At 36.5% G+C, this 23,226-nt stretch overlaps 1 protein-coding gene across 1 annotated transcript in view; it reads left to right on the top strand.

Moving 5' to 3' along the window:
* The window catches only part of LOC121422801 (protein flightless-1 homolog), a 69,066-nt gene that overhangs the window by 6,134 nt on the left and 39,706 nt on the right, over positions 1–23,226 (top strand). Inside the window, exons 3-11 of the mRNA XM_041618005.1 lie at positions 142–294; positions 1,406–1,491; positions 2,342–2,418; positions 4,143–4,227; positions 5,342–5,559; positions 6,245–6,546; positions 11,641–11,800; positions 15,055–15,170; positions 17,146–17,213. Coding sequence (XP_041473939.1) covers positions 142–294; positions 1,406–1,491; positions 2,342–2,418; positions 4,143–4,227; positions 5,342–5,559; positions 6,245–6,546; positions 11,641–11,800; positions 15,055–15,170; positions 17,146–17,213 — 1,265 coding nt within the window. The remainder of the gene's footprint in view (positions 1–141; positions 295–1,405; positions 1,492–2,341; positions 2,419–4,142; positions 4,228–5,341; positions 5,560–6,244; positions 6,547–11,640; positions 11,801–15,054; positions 15,171–17,145; positions 17,214–23,226) is intronic.

The raw sequence follows: 23,226 nt of genomic DNA, 5'->3' as shown, positions 1-23,226 counted from the left end.
TGCAAACCACTATATGTACATTTACTCTTTTACAAGAAAATATGCAGAGGTTTTTGTAGGTCAGTCCACAGAGTACTTTGTACCCCATATATTTGTTTTAATAATGCCTTGCATTTTGAATTCTCTCCCACATCTCATCAGGAACACCTCCACATGTCGAGGAATAACCTGATCCAGATCCACGGAGACCTTCCCACAATGCAATGCCTGCGCACCTTGAACCTGCGTCACAACAAAATCCGCAACTCTGGGATTCCCAACGATATCTTCATCCTAGAAGACATGACTGTTGTTGTAAGTTATGGGCCAAGTTTTAAACAATTGAAAATTACTGTCTACAGTTTTGAGCTCCTAAAGTGGAGAAATAATAGGCTGAGAGCCAATTTTTCATAAAATGTTAACATATTGGTCCGTATTCTGAAGTCGGGTTTAACTTAAACTCAGGTTTAAAGTTGTGGTTTAAGGATGGAAGGCCAAAAGTATCAAAATTTCATCAAATTGTATGTTTTTTTATGTTTACTGTGCTATTTCCTGATTAATCGATGATGAAGACAATCATTTATTTTATACTTCCTACACAATTAGTAAATGATTTGAGAACCGAATGAGCTGAAGTATGATATCTTTACTATTAGTGATTATGTGACAATTGGCTGTCAATACTTAAACCACAACTTTAAACCTGAGTTTAAGTTACACCCGACTTCAGAATACGGCCCAATGTCTCAAATGATAATGGTTTTGTAGTTCAGAGTGATCAGGCTGCTGAACCTCACATGAAACCTATGATATGAGGTTCATTTGACTACTTTCAGATATATGATAGTTTTAGAAAGAGATATTTTTATACATACCAGTATTAAGTCTTTTGATATTCAAGCTGAATCCTACTACGCTGGGCTGTGTAATTGTCAGAATCTTTCTGAAACAAAGTGATTGTCTTTGCCACAATACCAGTTCATTGGGAGAGGAGGCCCGGAGACCTTCATTACATACACACCCCCTCCCCATGTTTGCGAAATGATATTTCCTCTTTCAAGTCATTTCTTGCTATATATTTCAGCCACAAATTTGTTTCGATTTGTTGTAAATCCGTGAAGAAATCTTCGGAATTCCCTCAATATCTGCCTATTTCTGGAGACTAGTCCTTATTTCTTATATTTTTGGCCACGATGTAGGTAATTAGAACAGATGAACAAAGAAAACACATAACCCTGTACGCGGTAATCTGAAAAATTGCATGGGACAATCATATTGCCTTTTTTGTGAGAAATTTTTTGTAATAATCGTGTAGCCATGTATATTATGCAGCCCTAATTTTTACAAACCTTTAAATAGTAAAATGCATGTTTAGCCTTCAGAAATTCTGTAGATTGCAATCATGTGTTTGTTTGTTTATTTCCAGGATTTTAGCCACAATCAGTTATCAGCCATACCAGAGGATATGGAGAAGGCCAAATCCCTTCTTGTCCTCAATCTCAGCTTTAATAAGTAAGTGCTTATATGAAAAGTGAAAATGCTTATATTTGGCCTCCAATTTGTGCCTTGACATAGCAGCCCCCCCCTTGTCCAATCTTCACAAACTTGTTGCAAAAAAAGATGCATGAGACTTGTGAGATAAAGTTGCTGTAATCAAGATTTTTATGCAGGGGGATGAATTGCCAGCCCACTATTCTATTAGATGCTTTGTTAACATAGAAAAAAAAAATGTAACAAAGAGGGTAGATGACAGAGAGTTTTGTGTTTAACGATAAGGTCTATAAAACAAACATGGACTATTCTGTACTTGATGACATCATTACTCCCGTGGTGCTTTTCATACCTTGTCTTTCTGTCACCCCTCGATGGAAGGGCTTGTATCAAAAGCATTTCAGGTGTGATTCGCAGTTATCCTCTCGAGCAATCAGTATTTGTATAATATAGTGTTTACCTGCATTTGTGCTATGCCAAGGTGAATTAATATTAAAATGGGACTTTCCCAGCGTGAGGGCGACGGGAGATATTGCCCTCATGGCAGCCCAAATCGCCCTTAAAATTCCCCCAAAATTAATGCTTTGGGGGCGACCATTCTTTCTAGAGTCGCCCCAAGATCTGTCATAAACTGTATTCAAGGTTAGTTAGAAAATCAATATTGTAACTTTGGCAGAATATTGTTATTTGCTTTTACTGCATAATTGCTTGTAACGCCTAATAAGTAGTCCTTCAAATGAAAGAAATATCCCCCAGAATTCTGCAATCGCCCCCCCCCAAAAAAAAAAAAAAAAATTTACCCTGGACTTACCCCATCGCTGTCATTTTATTAAAAGTACTATGACTGATCAATCTTTCTCTCGATCAACAGCATCAAGGAAATCCCTTCCCAGTTGTTCATGAACCTGACCGACCTTATCTACATCAATTTCAGCGACAACAAACTGGGTGAGTTCACACTATCAATATCCCAATAGGTGATTTCAAGTACGGTGTTCGATGTTGGTGTTGAGAGCATAAAAAGTCTGCTGAACCGAGCTCCAACACCGAGCTGGGTTCAGAGGAATGATACCGGTTGCGTTTATCAATAGCATATGACGTCACGCCTCTGCGCTGCTAAATCATCTCAACTTCATGCGAGAAGTCTCGACGACGAAAATGAAATCGGAGAGAAATGCATTAAATTCTCATTGTACAGAATACCAATGCTTTAATTAATTCAAGAATTCGAAAGAGTGAACATTATTCTTCATTAAAATATATAAAGCTCAAATAATTTGAACTCATCTTAACTGTAAAAGCTAATTTTACAGGGATGTTTCATCGTGTTCGCCGCCTGTTCACGAGCTCGAGATTGCAAACACCAACACCGAACTTGAAATCATGATTTTCCCAATCCCTGGGGGTTGGTGTTGGTGAATGGGGAAATTGCACGTAGATCGTCAACACCAGCCGCAATGCTGGGTTTAGCAGACGACATTCAGCACCATTCTTCAACTGCCGGAAATACCTCATATTTTTCGAGGTCAATCCCAACAGCCTGATTTCAAGTATGGTGTTGTGGCTGGTGTTGGTGTTGTCACAACACCAACACCAGATTTCAACACCTTACTTGAAATCACCCAATGTCTGCTCAATCACACATTTACAGGGTGTTGCAAGAAAGTATTGCCTCAAATGCAAATTTTCTCTGCCAAATTCACTAGTGAAAGATCAATTTTCACGATAGCGAATCAACTTATCTTCTTGGTTCAAAATCTAGATTTGCAATTAATTACAAAACTTATAATTGAATTTTGTGACCCCAAATAGACCTGCAATTGAATGCAAGTTTCTTGCAATAAATGATTATAAATGTTAAATATATATGATCTCTCTCTCTGGAAATCAAAAACTTCTTGTAGATTTTTCGGAAGATGGAAATTGCTATTTTTTAATCTCTCAGGGCTTTGCTTATTTAAAACTTCACACCTTACTTATACTTTTTTTCAGAATTGACCTTCAGTTTGGTTTTAAATACACTTTTAAGCATATTGAACTATACAGCATTTTATTATTTGTTTTGTTTGTGATTTTGTACATGCCCTTAAAGGATATTAAGGTCTTTCACACAATGCTCATACTGATTTTGTTATTTTACTTTTCCTTGTGCATCTATGGGGATGTAAAAGGATCCGAATCAAATTAGAAAAGAAAACACAATATTTAGAATTAATTTGAAATGTAGATGCATATTTATGCAGTTCTGTTTTTCATTTTTATGATATTGTGTTTTCCAACATCGGTAACCCTCATTGGCAATGCCTCTAATTACATCAAAAACCATAAAATCCCCTTCATGGTGAACAATTACCATCACTGTTGGTAAAAAAAAATTTGGGGAAATTGATGGGTATTGGAGAAAGTATGAGCTTGCCAAACCTCTGAATAAGAACAGGAAATCAATGGGTGAGACTTACAAAGGGGAAGTCCTTGTCATGATACTTGGTTTCCTTCCTTAATATCATTATTGCAAAGCATACACCTCTAGTTATGATAAATACATAGAATTAGATCATCACTCTGCAGTGTTTTGCATTGTCAGGTGATTCCTCTAAATAGCTTTTTAAATCAACTGGGTTTTTTTCCTGAAGATACCTACTGTTTTTGATTCTCTGCAATTTTAATTTCAGAAATTTTACCACCTCAGATGCGAAGGCTGACCAACATCCAGACTCTGATCCTCAACAATAATCCGCTGCTCCACTCACAACTCAGGTGAGAATTTTGTGTTGGTTGAATGTCAATTTTTTTTTTGTTAACTTCCTGTGGCCACATCTACCCTAAACCAGGTGGGTAATTCATAAAGCTGTTCTTATGTTAAGAGCGAATGGTAAACCTTTTTTGCATGCTAAAATAATCACCAATGAACATTTTTAATGGTGAATATTATTTACCACAAGAAAGGATCACTAGTCGTTCTTAAAGTCACTCTTTCTTAACTCACGAACAGCTTTATGAAACGGCCCCCAGCTGTGATTATACATGTATTTGATGATATTATATGTACAGGTGGTTGTTTCATAAAGTTGTTTGTTAGTAATTTGTGAACGACTGGTGATCCATTCTTGTTGTAAATAATTCACACCAGTTTTCCATTGGTGTTGATTTAGCTTCTAAAAAAGTATCACCAGTTGTTCATAAAGTCACTTGTAACTTACAAACAGCTTTGTGACACACCCATCAGGTATCTTTGAAAGGTCAACTTATGCATGTTTAGCAGCACATACACGTACATCCCAAGTCCCTGCTTATTGATACTTGTACACTATAAATGTAGTAGTATTCAGGTATCTTGTCAAAGTGGCATCTTTCCTACAGGAATCCTGCAAGCAGCTTTTCAGTACCATTCCTCACATTTGATCACACAAAGTACCAAAGAATGCAGGAAAGCTCCAATGAAAAGATTCATAGGGGGATTCCTGTGGAGCATTGTGGCCCAGTGGATTAGTCTTCTGACTTTGAAACAGAGGGTCGTGGGTTCGAATCCCACCCACGGCGTAATTTCCTTCAGCAAAAAATTTATCCACATTGTGCTGCACTCAACCCAGGTGAGGTGAATGGGTACCCGGCAGGATTAATTCCTTGAATGCATGAGCGTTGAAAGGCGGCTTGAGCTATGGCCGGGGTAATGATAATAACAACGCGCCTCAGAATAGAATATTTCTAGATATATGGCACTATATACATGCCTATTATTATTATTCCTGCAAAAAGATGGCACAGACTTATGACAAGCTGCCTAACGTTAATTCTGCTTTAAATGTAAGTGATCACTTTCCCCTAAACGACCACTCGTAAAGGATTCATCTTCTAATATTGCCTCTCTCAGGCAATTGACGTCTATGACCCAGCTGCAGACTCTTCACCTTCGCAACACCCAACGGAACCTGACCAACATCCCACCAGTGCTGGATGGTCTGGTAAACCTGGCTGATGTTGACCTTTCATTCAATGACCTTGAGAGCGTACCTGATGCTTTCTATGCTCTCTCCTCTCTGAAGAGACTCAACCTCAGTAATAACTGCATCACAGAGCTGTCGGTGCTAGGTAAAGGATGCCTTTGATTATTTTCTGTTTGTAACAAAAAATTCCAGCCATGGCATGTTTTCCTTCAGCAAAAAATTTACCAACATTGTGCTGCACTCGACTGATTATTTTCCAATTTATTATCCCTAACAGCAAAGGTCTCCAGATGCAATTTGCTCAAGTGTCAGTCTTGTTAATTACCCGCCAATTTGTTCCAACAGGAACATGTGGTCCAGTGGTTAGAGCATTGGACTCATAATCGCAAGGTTGCGAGTTTGAATCCCTTCTCTGCCATTGTCTCCACTTTGATAAAAAAAGGTCCGAGAGTAATTTCTGTCGTTAATAAGGTCAGCCACTAGGATTTATTAACCTACACATAAAATGATTCCCAGGTAATTGGTTATATACCAGCTTGGCGTTTACCAGCAGAGCGCTGTCCTGCCAAGTTCCTATGGGAGTTACCATAATTAGAATCAGAAACAAAGAGAATGACACAATTTCCTGTCGCTTGTATCAGGAGTTACAATTTTGATATAAAAGTAGGGATCCCTACCCTATCATCAAATTTGTTATCTTACAAAGCACTTATTTCCTGTCTTTTTTTTCTGGATATATAAAGAAAAATTGTTGATATTTTCTTCTTCATATTTTCAATCCTTGTAGTATTATGATCTCTTTCTATCTTTCCTCTCTTGGGGTTGCACAGACTCGTGGACGAGGCTGGAAACCCTCAATGTTGCTCGCAACAAGCTGAAGTCCCTCCCTCCTTCCCTGTGCAAGCTCATCTGCATGAAGCGTCTCATCATCAGCGGCAACCAGATAGACTTTGATGGCCTTCCCACTGGTATCAGCAAGTTGATCGCTCTAGAGCAGTTCATAGCCGCGGATAACCGTCTGGAGTCCGTACCCGAGGGGATCTGTCGCTGCCCCAAGATTAAGAAGTTGATCTTGACCAAGAACCATCTATATACTCTACCTGAGGCCATACACTTTATTACAGATCTTGAAGTGAGTTTCCTTTTGAAAGATGCTTGGGAAGATTTATTGTCAACAGTTGGGGGATATTTTTTTTTTTTTTTCATTAAGTTTTTATTGATCGATAAAATGATTACACAAATATCAAAATACAATCGAAATCAAACACAATAATAAATAAAAAAAAAAATAACAATCATAATGAATCAAAACAAAGCAGTATTACATGGAATAAAGGAGCTCAGCTAGTAAACAAGTACATCTAATATACAAGCAGTTTCTTACACAAGTACAGTGTACATCAGAACACATATTTCCACTTCCTAAAGTGGAGTGCAAGAGTACCTTTCTTTTTGGCAATGCGATATTCTGTTTCCTTACAAGTTTTCAAATAGACTTTAAAACCCTGAAATGAAGGAATGTTATTTTTGAATTTACATAAGTAAATATAATATTTGAATATCAGGAAAATATAAGTGATAAATTTGTCATCTTTAACTCCAAAAATCTTTTCAAAGGGGGACGGATTAAAAAGCTTCTTGGTATGTCGAGAAATTTCAAGAACTATTTCGTTCCAAATGATTTTCACAATTTCACAATCAATAAATACATGGATAATGGTTTCTGATAGGGAGTGACAGAATGTACAATTCGGAGAATCCTTCCTTTTAATTTTATGTAAGAAGTCGTTTAAGGAGATAGCTTTATGAAAGAGTTTAAAATAGAAAGAACGTATATGCGAGTCTATTGAACATTTGAAATTTCTCAAATGAATCTTATCCCACTCTTCAGAGTTTGGGGACAAAGACAGTTCTTCCCAGAAATCAGTGTGTTTTGTTGGACTAAAAATCCCGAGCAAAATAGGGTAAACATACTTTGGGACCTTCTTTGCTTGACATAGATTGTTTACCATTTTATGAAAAATTTCTTAATTGTCCCAATCTGACATATTTAACCAAGAATTTGGAATATTTTTCATTAAAAAGTTGAAGTTTTTCCTTCCCCTTGGAGAAATGTCAAAGTCAAGAATAAGTTCTTCAAAAAGCTTGCTTCCTGGGAGTGGGGGGTTCAATAAATCGCTAACAAAATTTATTCCGCAATCAAACCACTCTTGGTTAAAAAAATACTGCTTTGTCTTGGATCTAATATGTTTGTTATACCATAAACATTGGCATGACCCCATATGTGAAAATACTGTATTAAACTCCTTCTTCACTGCTTCCTCCCTGTAAATATACCATGTTCTAATACACTCTGACAGTTGAGAACAACGAAGACTTTTCAAAATGGAATCAGGAGCATGGGATTTCCACAAAATATCTTTGTTTTGATTAAAGTTTTCTAGTACTGACAATTCAATTGTCTTCCACAGACTAACATATTCTTTATCAAGAAGAAGTTTCACCCATGCCATTTTCTGAGACAAAGCAAAAACATAAGGGTCAATCATTCTCAATCCACCTGAACAATAATCATTATAAAAACATTTTCTTTTTACCCTATCTCTCCCACCACTCCAAATAAACTTAAAGAAAATCCTTTCTAACTCCTTGAATAGCTTGGTTGGAGTTTGTATACATAGCACAGAAAAAAGATACAATAGCTGAGGTAATAATAATGTTTTAACGACACAAACTTTACCAACTAAGGATAAGTTTCTACAACGCCAACAGTTAAGGGTTGCCTCTATAGACTTCAGTTTAGGTTTATAATTAAGATCAAACATTGTCCTGGTATCTAATGAAAAAACAATTCCAAGAGTTTTGAATGTATCGGTTTTCCAATTAAGACCGTTTTCAGAATAGGGATTCACTTGTGAGCCCCTTTTAGCCCCCACCCAAACAGCCTCAGATTTAGCTATATTAAGTTTGCAACCAGAACAAGCTGCAAATTTCTTAAGCAAATCAAAAAGATTGTTAAAAGAGTCAAGTGAACCATCAAGAAAGCAGGTAGAATCATCAGCTAATAAGGATATTTTTACCTCTTGACCTTCTACAGGGATCCCTTTTATGTTTACATCTTGTCTTACACTAAGAGCCATTGTTTCAATAACTAATAAAAACAAATAGGGGGAGATTGGACATCCTTGGAAAATTCCTCTTTCCATCATAACAGCTTTAGTAAAAAATCCATTATTAGCAACATAACTCTTGCGGTTACAATATAGAGTTTTAATCCAACCAATGAACTTATCCCCAAAATTGAATTTTTTTAAAACTTTCAACAAAAATTCATGATCCACACTATCAAATGCTTTCTGAATGTCTAATAAAAGAATGGCACCTGGAATGTCATGAAGTTCTGTGTATTCTATCAAATCCATAATCAATCTTATATTATTCCCAATATTGCGACCCTTTAAAAAGCCAGACTGGTCTGGGTGAACAAGATCATTGAGACATTTCTTTAGTCTATTTGCCAGTGTTTTTGCTAAAATCTTATAATCCACAGTTAACAATGATATGGGCCTATAATTTTTCAAATAAAACTGGTCCTTGTCTTTCTTGGGAAGTAAAGTAATAATACCATTTCTTTGTGATGTAGACAAAAGGCCATTTTCTAAAGAAAAATTGAATGAATCCAATAACAGATCAGATAAATCTTTCCAAAAAACAATGTAAAACTCTACCGGTAAACCATCATACCCTGGGGTTTTGTTATGCTTCATAGAGGTGATTGTCTCATATAATTCTTTTTTAGTAAGAGGATGCTCCAAAAATGATTTGTCATTATCGTTTAATTTTGGCATTTCGAAAGACTCCAAAAAGGTGTCTGTACTGTACAAATCTTGTGTATCTTGTTTTCTATACAAGTTTTGGTAAAAGTCATTAATTTCATCTAATATGGATTGGGGATTTGAAATTATTTCATCATCAACATTTTTGATTCTATGAATGGATTTTTTCTCACCATGTCTTTTCTCTAAATTGCAAAAATATTTGGAGCTTTTTTCTCCTTCTTCTACCCAGCGCAATTTTGATCGAATAATTAAGCCTTGAGTTTCATATTCTAATATCTTGTCCAAATCAGTTGGGGGATATTGAAAGCAGACCTTCATTTTTGAGGAGCACGATCGCGCCGGCGCTCCTACCGCGCTCCTTAAAAAAAATAAGGAGAGCAAAAAATCGCGCTCCTCAAAAAAAAAAAAAAAAAAAAAAAAAAAAAAAAAAAAAAAAAATTGCTAAAATTTCACATTTCACATCTTTAAATCCATGAAATGGCCTTCTTTTTTCCATAATTCCTTGAAATTACTTTGATTTAGTTGAAATCTATCAGAAATATGAAGAATATTCATCTCTTTCCCGACTCTGATTTTAATTTAATCTCGATAAATATTGCAGTCCCATGTAGTCCCATATGTAGATTTTCATGGCAACACCATGGAAGTCTACATGTGGGACTACAATATTTACCGAGGTAGTTTCAAATCAGAGTCGGGAAAGTGGTGAATATTCTTCATTTTTCTGATAGTTCTCAACTAATTCAAAGTAATTTCAAGGAGTTATGGAAAAAAGAAGGCCATTTCATGGATTTAAAGATGTAAAATGTGAAATTTTAGCAATTTTTTTTTCAATTTTTTTTTTTTTTTTTTTTTTTTTTTTTTTTTTTTAGCAGGAGCGCGTACGACATCTTGTAAACGTATTGACGTGACCCAGGCCTATTTCCACCACAGATTAATAGCTAACACAGCTATTGCATATATATATATACAATGTTTAGGGACAGTGATTTTCCGTTTCAAAAAATTGCCTTTTCCGTTTCAGAAAATCTCAAATTCCGTTTCAGCACGTCAGGAAACGGAAATCCCGTTTCCCCATAGACTTTGTAAACACGGAAAAGTGACAATTCCGTTTCCACATTGAATAGCAAAATTACACGTACACTCGCACTAGTCCAACTTTGTATCTGCTACTGTACCAACAACACAATAGAATCCGTTCTAATCGGATCTATGCGGGTGTAAATAATATTTTTACAAAGACATTTAGCATGCATACATCCTCACCTCTCATATCATTAGCATTATTTCACGGTGAAATGATTTTTCATCGATAATTTGGGGGTTTTTTTGACATCGTTATCATCTGTCAACGGCTTTTGCCGATCCGCCATCTTGGATTTTAAGACCACGGTATCGTGCTGTTACATCTTCAAACGTAGAGGGCAGCAACGCACGACCGTTCATCGTTGGAACGATCTTTGGTACAGTGCAGTGAAGCCCAACCCGGCCGGCAGGCCGGGTATGTACGGGCGTGGGGTACTGTACAATCGAGTGTGCTGATGTCGGGTGCAGTCATGATTTGTGAATTGTCGTGATTGTAGCGAAGTGAGATCGTGTTTTCTGGGGTTTTGTGGCCATTTAATATTCTCATTTTGTTGTGATTTTGGAGTAATTTCTGTTGCTATTCTGTGTATTTTGAGGGAAAATGCGTTTTCCGTGATTTTCCGTTTGAAATGCCACTTTCCGTTTCAAAAAGCATTTTCCGTGAATTCCGTCCGTTTTCCGCGATCGCGGAAAATCACTGTCCCTAAATGTTAAGAAAAATCTACAATCTATCATACATGTATTGTAATGAATTGATTTGAGCTCCTCACACAGAGCGATTCTGAGGAGCTCAATTGAGCTCCTCAAAAAAATAAGGAGAGCGATTTATTGAGCTCCACGAAATTATAAACGTGAAGGTCTGTGAAAGCTACTATTTCTTTATAAGATTGCGCCACATTCTTGCAATTTTTACTAAATATTCTTGAAGTGCCAGGCTATTCACTGGCAAATTAGTTGTTTCAATATTAAAAGTCAATTACTCTATTTTTAAGTATTTCTATTTTATCATGCTGGTGTGATTTGTTGTTGTTCTCTGGTTTTTATAGTTGCTTTCACTGTATGTTGTATGTAATGTTTTACTCTTTTACATTGTATGATATTGTAATATGTTTGTTAACATTTAACAGGGCTCTCTTGCAAAGCAGTTGTATACTGAAGAGACTACCCTGGGTAAATAAAACAAAATAAATAAATAAATTAATTAATTCATGTATACCGTTTCTTAAACATGTTATTTTTTGTGGCATATTTTACATATATAAACTGATTACATTTCTGCATGTATGCCATGGTCTAAACAGACACTGGATGTCCGGGACAACCCTGACCTGGTGATGCCCCCGAAGCCTATTCCACAGCAGATAGGAAGCGGAGCAGAGTACTACAACATTGACTTCTCCTTGAGCCACCAGCTGAGGCTTGTTGGCGTAGTGCCCCCTTCACAAGCAGGAAGCTCACCAGGTAAAACAGCATTTTTTATCCATTTAGGGGTTTTCCTTTAGTTCCTCCGTCCCGTTTATAGTCTTTCCATGTATAAAGAACCATATGATGGAGCTCCTATAGGAGTAAAATAGTGAATTTGTATTCAATTTTGGTATCGAGGTCCAAGATCACAGAGATCATATACCAGAAAGTGTATCGCTTTCGAGATCAGATAACCATATGTAAAGATTCAAATTTGTGATCTAATAAGATTTGGGGGTCAAAGTGCAGAGTGATATTATTTGAAAATATTAGAGGTTAATGTGTTCCTGATCTGGCAATGGTGGAGGCAGAAATCCTAAATTTCTATTTCATGCAGTTAAGCATCTAGTGGTTTCTGTAGTAAGAGAATTACATGTAATAGTACTGCATATCTGTTCAAAAAACGTTTTTGGTCTAATTATGTAGTCATGGCGTCTTACAAAGTTTTGGCCTGCATATGTGTTTGTCAGTTGTGTTTTGTCATGTGAAGGCACTCAAAGAGCAATCCTTGGCAGTAGAATGATGCGTAGTAATTTGAAAGTTCACAAAACTTTGTTTTCTGCCTATCCCATAACTTAAAGATAAATGCCAGTTGTGGTAACGATCTCAAAATAAATTTGTATGTATGTGTTTTTATTAAAGATAAAGACTGGCTCTTGAAGAAAATGTGTAATTGCTATGAAATTAGCAAAGTAATCATGACATTTCCATTTTCCAACCAATACTGATACACTGTCCCACATATGCTTTTCTGCTTTTATGATTTCAGATTTCATGTTTTTACAAAATTAAATTTACCTTGATATACCAGGGGAGTGTTTCATCAATATTTTTTTCTGACAAGTTGTCAGATCTGATTTCTTTCCTAGATTTTGATTAGCTGAGAAAGCACTGTTACCCTGGAAACTGTCAGGTATTAAAAACAGGACATGTCTGATGAAAAATCCAACAAGATCTTTCATGAAACGCTCCCTAAGTCTAGATACATGATAATATTGTGACAGTTGAGCTTGATTTAAAGATTTTCTTGTGAATTCAGTGTTTATTGCAACTACTTGGGTGATTCTACGTGTCGTACGGGACATTTAGAGAGCATTTGACAGTTTTTGACAAGAAAAACCAAAAAATATTCCAGTAACTATAGGTGGTCATCAACTACTACGAGAGTGTAAGAAAAACCAAGACTTAACATGACTTGAATTCACATCCTGTATAATACAGATTAAAAATAGTAATGTGTCGTACGGACGCAGAAAAAGTGGCTTTTTTAGAAACCTCAAGTTTGTACTCAAAAGTCTGTGAGTTGGGCAGATAAATTTCATAGAAACTGAACTCAAATTGACTCTCAATTACCCACGAACAAACACATTTATAAAAGAAAGCAAAATAAACATTCATAAATAAATAAAGCAAATTATAATTTTCGAGAACATTGTGGCGTACGGGACACTCAAAATGTGTCGTACGGGACATCTCTAAATTGAAGCCAAACTTTCTTACTTTATGTCACTTTGACTTCTTCAATCACATTATTTGGCTGATGATAATGATAATCCTATCAAACTAAGACATTCATTAGGTTAGAAACCGCTATTAGGTGAATATTTCTGTCAATATATCATAAACAAAATAATGTGTCGTACGGGACAATTGTGTGTCGTACTGGACACTTCTGTGTCGTACGGGACACTTGTGTGTTGTACAGGCATTTGCGTGTTGTACTGGGCAGCCTGAATAAATAAATATGAACTTTTTATCAATCAGAAGGAGCATTGCCCCTAAATTCTTGCTTATTTATGAAAAATCTTTTAATAAGTAGTCATTCAGGACAATACAATTAAGTAACCTCAATATATACAATTGGGAGCAATATGTTATAATTTTTCATGATGGGAAATGTACAAGTGTTCACAGCATGTTTACGAGCTGAAAAACTACAGGTTTTGTGTGAAGTTATATTTTAGGGAATTACTTGATGATTTCCAAACACTAAACAATGAATGAATGAATGAAACTTTGTGTAAATTATGGGGCTAAAATGTTATATTCTTTTAAATAAAATGTATATCTACATGATATATGTCACAACTGTCACTTTTTTGGCTTTTTTGGTCACAATTTTTTTTTTTCTAAAGAAATGCGGTTCTACTTTTCAAACCCATCTGCATTTCATGAAACCATATTGTTTGTCTTATTTTCCAGATTTTTTTTACAACTTGAAAAAAGTAAGGAGTTTCAATACTGTATTTAAGAAATAGTGATCATCAAGGGAAGTCCAAATAGATAATCATGATGATTGATATGTATTTTTTTTACATCTTATAATAATTCGACATTAGCATGCAAGAGGAAGTCATCTTCCAGGCTAGGTTGAAATAATTATAAAAGTTTTCTTTTCATGCTCAATGAAAAGAGATTAACCTGCTCTGATCAGTGAAAATCACCAGTTTAGCTGAAGGGATTCACAAAAGAATAAGCCTACATGAAATCAATTAAAATGTTTTAAATCACCTATTTCATGTTCTATGGAGATAAACAAAGTGCTTTTTCAGTTCACTTTATGTTAAATCAATTAAATGAATTTAAATATGCCTACTATTTTTGGTTTCTGAATCCAAATCCTGCAATTAAATGCATTATTATATTGTGTGTCGTACGGGACAACTTTTAATAGGACAATAATTGAAAAATGAAGGGCAGTAATTAGATCCTTATGGGATAAATCGATCACCCATGGGTCAAACAAAGAGAAACTGATTTTATGAAATTGCATCATCAAAAATAAAATTGTAGGAAAAACTTTTGCATTGTCATGTGTCGTACGGGACATTGCCAAAAATAGGTTCGGAAAAATCAGGGCTGCCCCTATTATGGATCATGAAAATGTTGTAGATATTATTTGGAACCATCAATAATATATTATTCTACTGACATGCAATATTTTCAATCTTCTCTTGCTTTGCAAATAATTGTTTCGGCGGAATTTGTACTTGACTATTCAATGAGCAAAATTATTGAAAATTTAAAATTCCATCGTTCTCCCCCCAAAAAAACTATATCTGTCTTCACTTTTGGTTAAAACTCATAATTTTCATAAAATTTAGGTATCATAGTAAAATATTACACTACGTATGACTTACTGAAAGCATGTTGAAATTTATGATGTTTTTGAAGTTCTAGTGTGGAATCGCCCACTTTCATTTATCTTTAATGGTTAGCTTTATTTTGTCCGATATTGTGATGTGTTGCAGCTGCTAAAGACGCTCTTGCACGCAAGCGGAGACTGAGAGAGAAAAGAATCCAGATGCAGACTGCCAAGGCACAAGCTGCAAAGGCTGAACAGGCCAAACAAGATCAAGTGTTGAAGGTGAATATTGATTGGCTTGATAAATGGGAATTATGAATTAAAAATCTGAACTTGCTTTTGTTAAAACTCCACAACATTTCGACAGGCTTAAAGAAGCAATCATAGAAAGCACAGAAAATACTAACTTGATGAAAAAGGTGGACTGCCAGGTTTCCACTCTGAAAGTTAGGTATTAGAGTCAATGGGAGATTAGTCCCTGCTTTATATCACTATGACCTCACCAATGCGGCCAATTTGATGTCTCCCTGGGTTTAGTGATTACAAATTTTTACAGCTTTTAAAAATTCATAATTTTCTTTAATGTTTATCCAATATTGTCCAAAGTGCACCTGTCTGCTTGTCTGATTTTTCCTTTTCCTCTAAAAACAACTTTTTATTTGGGTTGGATTACCCTTTGATTATTAACGACTTGGTGAAATAAGTTTCCAAAACGTGATGTCAAAACATGGTTGAAAGTCAGTTCTGATTTATGATTTGTAACTATCAATTTGTTGAATTTGAACTAAGTGAATGATAATCTTCATCATGCTAATAATTGGCTTGCTCATTCATGGTGAGACAATCTGATCTTTTTAATTTTAAAGTTTAGCAATATTTTGTGAAAACATTTATAGGCATGCCACCATGAATATTCAATAGGTGGGTTCATGATGTGGTGATTGTGTTTTATGGCATTTTACTAATTCTATATTTAAAAAATTATCATTTTACCACTTTCTAGTAGGCAGTGGACTAATCTGTTTACCAATTAATTCTATGATAACCATAAGCTCTGTACTGGAATAACCTAGTTTGAGAAATTAATCCTTTACTCAGTACAGATAATCCATTGAGGCTGAATTTGCTACTTTACACATAGCTCTCCAGGGATAACAATTAAGGGATCCCTCATTTCTAAAGGTGCTGGGTCCATTGTTATCAAGAGTATCCCTGAAAGAAATTAATCTAGGTGTTAAATAGTGACACCTAATCCTTGATCTATTCATCTCAAACCAAAAGGTAACTAGAAACACTGAGTCTATTTCATTGTTTGTGTTGAGAAAGCTGACTGCGGGGACCTGGAAGCTTTTTTCATATCTCAAGTATAATCTCAAAGATACATGTAGGAGTGTGATATGAAAAACTATTTCACTTCTGGAATATTGGAAGTTTGTACAGTATGAAGGTGAGCTTGGGTGGTTTATGATTGACTATCTGTTCATGGATAATTTGTGATTCCACACGAGTGTGGTATGAAATTTTTTTTCACTGCTGGAATATTGAGCTTTGTACATGCTGGTGAGCTTGAACTTTGTTAGGTGATTGTGTTGATGTGTGATTTTGGATTTCACAGACCTGTCAGAAGGCTAGTGTTAAACATACACGTATGAATCATACAAGATAAACAAAGTTTCAACATTTTTTGGCAAACCACAATCTTAAGACAGTGGCGTAGCTCACTTAGTCAGAGCGTGTGTTTTGGATGAGGTTGTATAATCTTGACGTGAGTGGGTTTCAGTCCCACTCATGCCGAAAGATTTTTTTTTTTTAAATGATGCTAAAGCGTTACATGATAAAGAGGCCTCATTGGTGTATTCAGTACAGGTGTGAATGTTGCTGGGAAACACTCTGTCCATTGGACAGGATGCAATTGTTTATAGTCCCGTGTTACAAGAGTTACAACCTACGTGTATGCACTTTAAAATTCAAACTCAGAAGATCAGAATGCAGACAATTTATTCATATTTTACTATCGGGGGTGTTTCATCAATATTTTCATCCGACAAGTTGTCAGATCTGACAACTTTCCTGGATTCTGATTGGTTGAGAAGCACTGTTACTATAGTAACTGTCGGATAAAACAGGACTTGTCTGATAAAACGTCTGACAAGCCCTTTCATGAAACGCTCCCCCGTTCGTTGAGATTGAAGGGATAAATGTTGTACAGTCTAGTACATAGTACATTAACCTTTGACCTTTACATTTGTACATGTAGGGTATGAGTGACCTTGCAAAGGAGAAGAATGAAGGGCCTGCAGCAGATGGGGAGGAATCAGAAGTCAAGTGAGTTCAATCCTAACATTTCTCTGTATTAACAAAAATTAAACGTCTCCAATGTTCATTTACAAATATATATTCAAAGTTTTCTCCGTACTGTACCTTCTCTGACTGACCTCTCTTACAATCAATACATACTAAGCTACATGTACTATTTGTGCAGGATGTCTCTGCTGATCTCCAAAGCTAATGGAGGAAGAAGAAGAAGTTGACATATTAAATCTGTGCTTTAGAGTTTAGACTGGAAAAAAATGAATATGTACCGTGTACATGTACTTGTCAAAGGGATGACTGTAACTTGCAAGTTAGATACAATTCAGCAAATACTTTTGAAATCTGTAATAACTGTTGGTATTAAAGGTTTTCCTGCAGTAAGTGCTGTTTCTTAGATTTTCTGTAATTAATAAGCAAACTTTTCAACTTTTTGCCTGCTTTGTTTGATTAGAGGAATAAAGGAGGTTTCCAACTGTTGATTCCTGTCTGATGTCCCTCACAATTCACATGGAACAAATGTACACATGGTCACCATCCATTGAACCTGTGTTTAACTGATCTGTTTACATATCACATTGTGATTTTTTTTTTAAAGTCCGCTCTTGCAAATATTCTAGCTTGGATAAAATATACCCTTGGATGTGGAATGTATAGTTGAAAATGTCAAATTCTATCACTTTAAATTAAAAAAAGTGATGTTACTGGCAAGGTTATTGATTACTTTACAATATAAGTATGCTAATTTTGTCCATCAAAAGTTAATGCCAATTGAATACATGTAAGCAGAGTATATGAAGATTGCCATGGTGACACCATGCAAGTAAAGGGGTGTGCTGCACTCAACCCAGGTGAAGTGAAAGGGTACCTGGCAGGAAGAAATTCCTCAAATGCTTGAGCACCCGATCAAGCTAGCCATGCTTTAAAAGTCAGGGTAATAATAACATTGTCATGTTAAGCAGGGCCACTTCATTGTTTGGAACTGAAGTGGTTAACCAGGGTAAAATATGACATTATTGTTGTTATCATTAAAATGGCACAAGAGGGATCATGCATACATGGCTAGCAAAGAGTTAAAAGTGTATTTATTTATGTCTTTCATTATATTCATAACTATCAGTTTTGAAAAAAAAATCTTAAAAATTTGGATTTCAAATAATTTGTCTGTTTCCTAATACCTGTGACATAGAGCTTTTTTATTAGTGGCTTTACATGTAAGTTGGCCACTTTTTCCTGAGATACACAAGCATTCCTTACATCTAGTACAGTCCGACCTCTCTTATCTAGACACGTTGGGACCAACACCAATCCGGATAAGGGATTTATCTGGATCTGGGAGACCCAATATTAAATTCACGCAGCTGCCTCCGCAATGGTACACGTAGCTGCACATAATCTATTGTAGGGGGCGTACACAGACAGTATTCACACAGTGTCAGTGCAAATTATAGGCAGTATTTTTATGGAAATTAAATCAATTGGTGGCCAAAACTCTTAATGATTAAGGTATAGATCAAGCCTACCTCGAAAGAAAGAGGATGACTTGATGAAATAATTTGATCATTGCAGCGGGTATCGCAGCTTCACAAAGTCAGCCATTGTTAGGCTGTAGGCTCAAACATGAAAGATGGCATTGTGGTTTGAGGCCTGGTGCTAGCTAGCGAGACATGTGTTGTTTTTCCTGGAAATAAAAGAGAATGTGATTAAATGGTTATTGCGCTGCACCCTGATTTACTGGAAAATTATCTTAAGTTCTTTTGGTGATTTGGGTGAGATATTTTCATAAAAAAAAATTTGGTTGTAGGTAGACTACATTGGAAAATGTATGTAATCAAAGTGAGTTTCCGTAGGATCTTTGAGTATATATTGAAATCTCATATTCCCACGTACGAGATGAAAAAAAATTTGGCAAGTGTGCGTCCAGATAATGGAGAGATCGGTTAGAGGAGGCTGGATATTAAAGAGAGGTCAGACTGTAATCAAATTGAAATAGTGACATACATATACATGTACACATTTGGGGGAGATTTAACAAAACTAAAGATATACTTTAACGCATTGTGTTGAGTACACTGTTGTCAACAATCTCTCCGGGAAAATATTACGAGATTAAATGATTACTTAACAAGTGTATTCTTCATTGTGAGTTTGTAATTGTTGGACATTGTAATGAGTTTATCACTGTAATTCTGTCGCTTTCCAAATAATCTACCAATCCTTCATAAGGATGCGAAGAAGACGCTCAGAGCAGGTTGTAGTTTTCAGAAGGTAACTAATATGCATGAAAGTGTTCAGATTGTTCCACAGTGGAGCTTGAAATATTTTCAAATATTTGCACAACTGCACAAAGAGATACGAGCTAGTCATTATCTTGTACTAAGGCTGCACGATATGAGAATGATACTGGAATATGGAGGAACCTTACAGAAAAGCAAATATTGTCGTGTCAGTGAAAAAGCGCCCTTAGGAAATATTTTCACGCACTGCATCGGTGCAAAAACACCCTTACGCACTGCCGTTATGTGTGCTGCTATTAAGGACGTTTTTGCACACAATATGCCCAAAAGTGTGGTGTTAAGGGTGTTTTCACTGACACAAAGATATTGGGTGCTGTGTCACCTCTAAAAGAATTAAAGAAAATTGTTTAAGACAAGAATGAAGATTGTCAACCTACATGTAGACTAACTCTTTCATCTCTATACATTAACATACTTTGTTAGGTTTTGCTTTAAATAGAGTGGCATTGCTCTTACAAATTTTATTCTTGGAGGATAATACATCTATCACTTTTTTCACGGTATTAAAACTGGTGATAATATCGCAATATCGTGCAGCCTTGTGTTGTACAGGGTTTATCCACAAAATTGTGTTGGTGCCTAAACTATTTACTTTTGGTCAGTTCTAAATATATTTGCAAGGATGATGAAATACAAGTGGCATCCCTTCTAAATGTTGCAAATTGCTCTGTGTACCATTATTGTAAAATAAGTTGTTTGAATTGAAATTCATGAGCAAAATTTGAATGTATGCAAGAATTCTGTGTAAGTATATGATATCTTGTGTTTTTTTTTCTCCTAGTGTACATGACTTGTATTTTTAATCAGCTACATACTGTATGTATAAGAATTTTCCGTACTTTTTTTTCGTTAATTTTTTTTTCAGAAAGTATTTCCAGCTTTCATGTATGTTGTTGTTGCTTTCATTTAAAAAAAATGCATTTTGTGTTGTACTTTTTGTATTGTATATTTGTTTCACTTTTGTAATTATTCCACATGTATATTGTCTCAGTCAATATTGTATACTTGCATGACTGAGTAGTTGCCAAACTGCATGATAAATTGTATTGTATTATATTAAAAGCATTTGCCTCACATGGGCAATCTTCAGTGCTAAAACATATCATGTCTGATGTTCAAGAATATTTTTGATAGAAGTAAGGTTCACAAAACATATTTTTATAGGGAATAGAATTAACCCGAAACCAAATAGAGGGGTCCCCCCCCCCTCTGCATAAATCTGTACCTAATTACTATGCAACCTTACATGGAGGGGGGGGGCTTTATGTATAAATTGATTGAAAATATTAATACCTTAAAGAAATTAAATCCAAATACACATTTACACCAATTGCTGAAAAACTTAATTTACTTCAATAACTCCATACATCTACTTGATTTGCTAGTTCAGCCCTCTGGACTGCCATACCCGAATAGAACTCCCAAGGATTTAAAAAGCGCGAGCGCGCCCTCTCCCGTTCAGGCTTACTACCCATGATCACCGCGCAACTAGCGTCCATCTTCCTCTTTTGCTTTCGGCAAGCCACCTGTCAAGACGTGCTCAGATAAGTCTCCTAAGAGCTCAAATCTTTTTGAGCTTTGGTATATTATTTTCGCTTATCTGTGGTGCATTCTCCCTTTTAATTTCAATCTTTCCATTTGTGTGTAAGATTGTGTTCAGAATTTACACTTGGCGTGACTTTTTAGACGTGTTTTTGGTGACACTTAAATTGTTTTCTAACGTTTGAGTTCTCGTCGCGCCGCATCGCTAGCGCGTTCGCGAGGCACCGGGCTTGGCCTGCCTACGTGGCAGCAAGCCTTCACCACCTGTCATGGTTATTGTTCTTCACGTTCAAAGCGTGGTGGCTTTTGGTGCCGTTTTTTAATTAAATTCTAGACAGCCTCTACACTTTGTTGTCGAGGGTGTTATTGTTATTTCTTTTTGCAGGTTGGGATCTTCAACTCTGTTCCTTCCTTGCTTTCTGGAATTGATTTATTAAGATTTTCGATTGATTATTGATTGATTAATTCTTCAATTCTCTTTCCTTTCTGTTCTGAATAAATTTCTTAATTGATATTTTATTCACAGGCGGATCTTAAAGCTCAATTCCTTTTTCCTTCTGTTCTGAATAAATTTCTTGATTGATATTTTATTCACAGGCGGATCTTAAAGCTCAATTCCTTTTCCTTCTGTTCTGAATAAATTTCTTGATTGATATTTTATTCACAGGCGGATCCTAAAGCTCAATTCCTTTTCCTTTCTGTTCTGAATAAAATTCTTGATTAATATTTTATTCACAGACGCTTCGGGGATTGTTTAATTCGGCTTACGCAATTATACCTGATGATTGTTTGGTTATTCAATCCCCCCTAAAAAAAAAAAAAAAAATTTTTTTTGTTCTTTACAGGTGGGGTCTCCTTCCTGTTAGAATTTTTTTTTGACCTGTCCCGGAATTGTTTTCTTCGTTCAATTCCCTCTTCCCTCCTAGTCTTATATATTTTTTTATTTCGACAGGCGGGCTCTACGATTCCCTTTGAGGATTTACTGTGTCGTTCTTCCTCTTGGAATCGTTACTAGAGACGTTCCTCCTTCCTCCTGTTCTGAATTTCTTTACCTTTCCACAGGAGGTTACTTTTTTTTTTTTTCCTCTTGGAAATTATCGTAAAATTTCTCTTATCTAGGAATTATTTGTCTCTCAATCCCTTTTCTTCCTGCTCTGAAATGCTTGTTTTTGTGTTTCTTCGCAGGTGGAAACTTCTTTCTCTTCTGAACTTGCATTCATTTTTGAATTTTTGTTTCGAATTTTTCCTTCGGGCACAAAAAAAAAAAAAGAGAATATAGTAGGGGAACCTTGTAGGAGTTCTTTTTTCAAAGTCTCCGACCTCCTTTTATTTTCTTACAGGCAGATACCTAAACTATTCTTAGGTTCTTCTTCCTCCCTACCCCTCCCCTCTTGTTTTGTTCTGTTTGCTCAAACAAACTCCTTTTAGGAGGAGGGAAAGACCACTCCGGTCTCCACTTTTAATCTAAGCGAGATCTTTGTAAAAAAAAAAAAAAGAAAAAGAAAAATTCTTGTTTTTCCTTTTTCAGGGTAGAGAGAGGTATCTTTGAATGGGACTAACACAGCCCCAGAGGACCTGGTGCCCTCCACGGGGACCGTCCCGATTGCAAGTTACAGAAGTCGGCCGCCTCCAGGCGAGCAGGAGGGACGCCGCGGTGAGCGCCCAGCGGCGGTGAGTATGAGGGTGCGTCGATCAGCATTCCGAATTTGCGGTCGGATGCTAAGAGAAGGAAGGCCAAGACTGTGGTGCCACGGTCTCGGACAAAGGAAAAAGTGGTAGCCAAGGCTTCCAAGCCTAAACTAGGTCCTGCCGCCGCAGCACCCATAGGGCTATGCGACCCACCGGCTACCGGGTCACCAGAAGTCCGGAGGGAGAGTGCGGTTCTCTCCCCCGGCACAGGTCAGGATCTCTGCCGTATAAGTCGTCCTCCGTTGACAGCATCGGGAGAGATCGCCCAGCCCCTGACCGCGAGAGGCGTCACACAGACTGTAACCACAATCTGATCGTGACCACAATCTGACCCCGTCAGATTCGGGTGAAGTTTCGTTGTTGGCGGCCGCCCTGCCAGGGGCGGCAAATCGTAAGAGATCACCCGTGCCTCTTGTGCCTTCTTCTGCTCCGGCCACGCCGGCGGAGCCCGCAAAATAAGAAGAAGAAGAAGAGGTCGAAGGAGAGGTCGGCCAGCCCTG

The sequence above is a fragment of the Lytechinus variegatus genome, chromosome 10 (genome assembly GCF_018143015.1).
Source record: "Lytechinus variegatus isolate NC3 chromosome 10, Lvar_3.0, whole genome shotgun sequence".
NCBI lineage: Eukaryota > Metazoa > Echinodermata > Echinoidea > Temnopleuroida > Toxopneustidae > Lytechinus > Lytechinus variegatus.
Note: the sequence above shows the minus strand (reverse complement) of the source record. Positions and strands in the feature narration are given on the sequence as shown.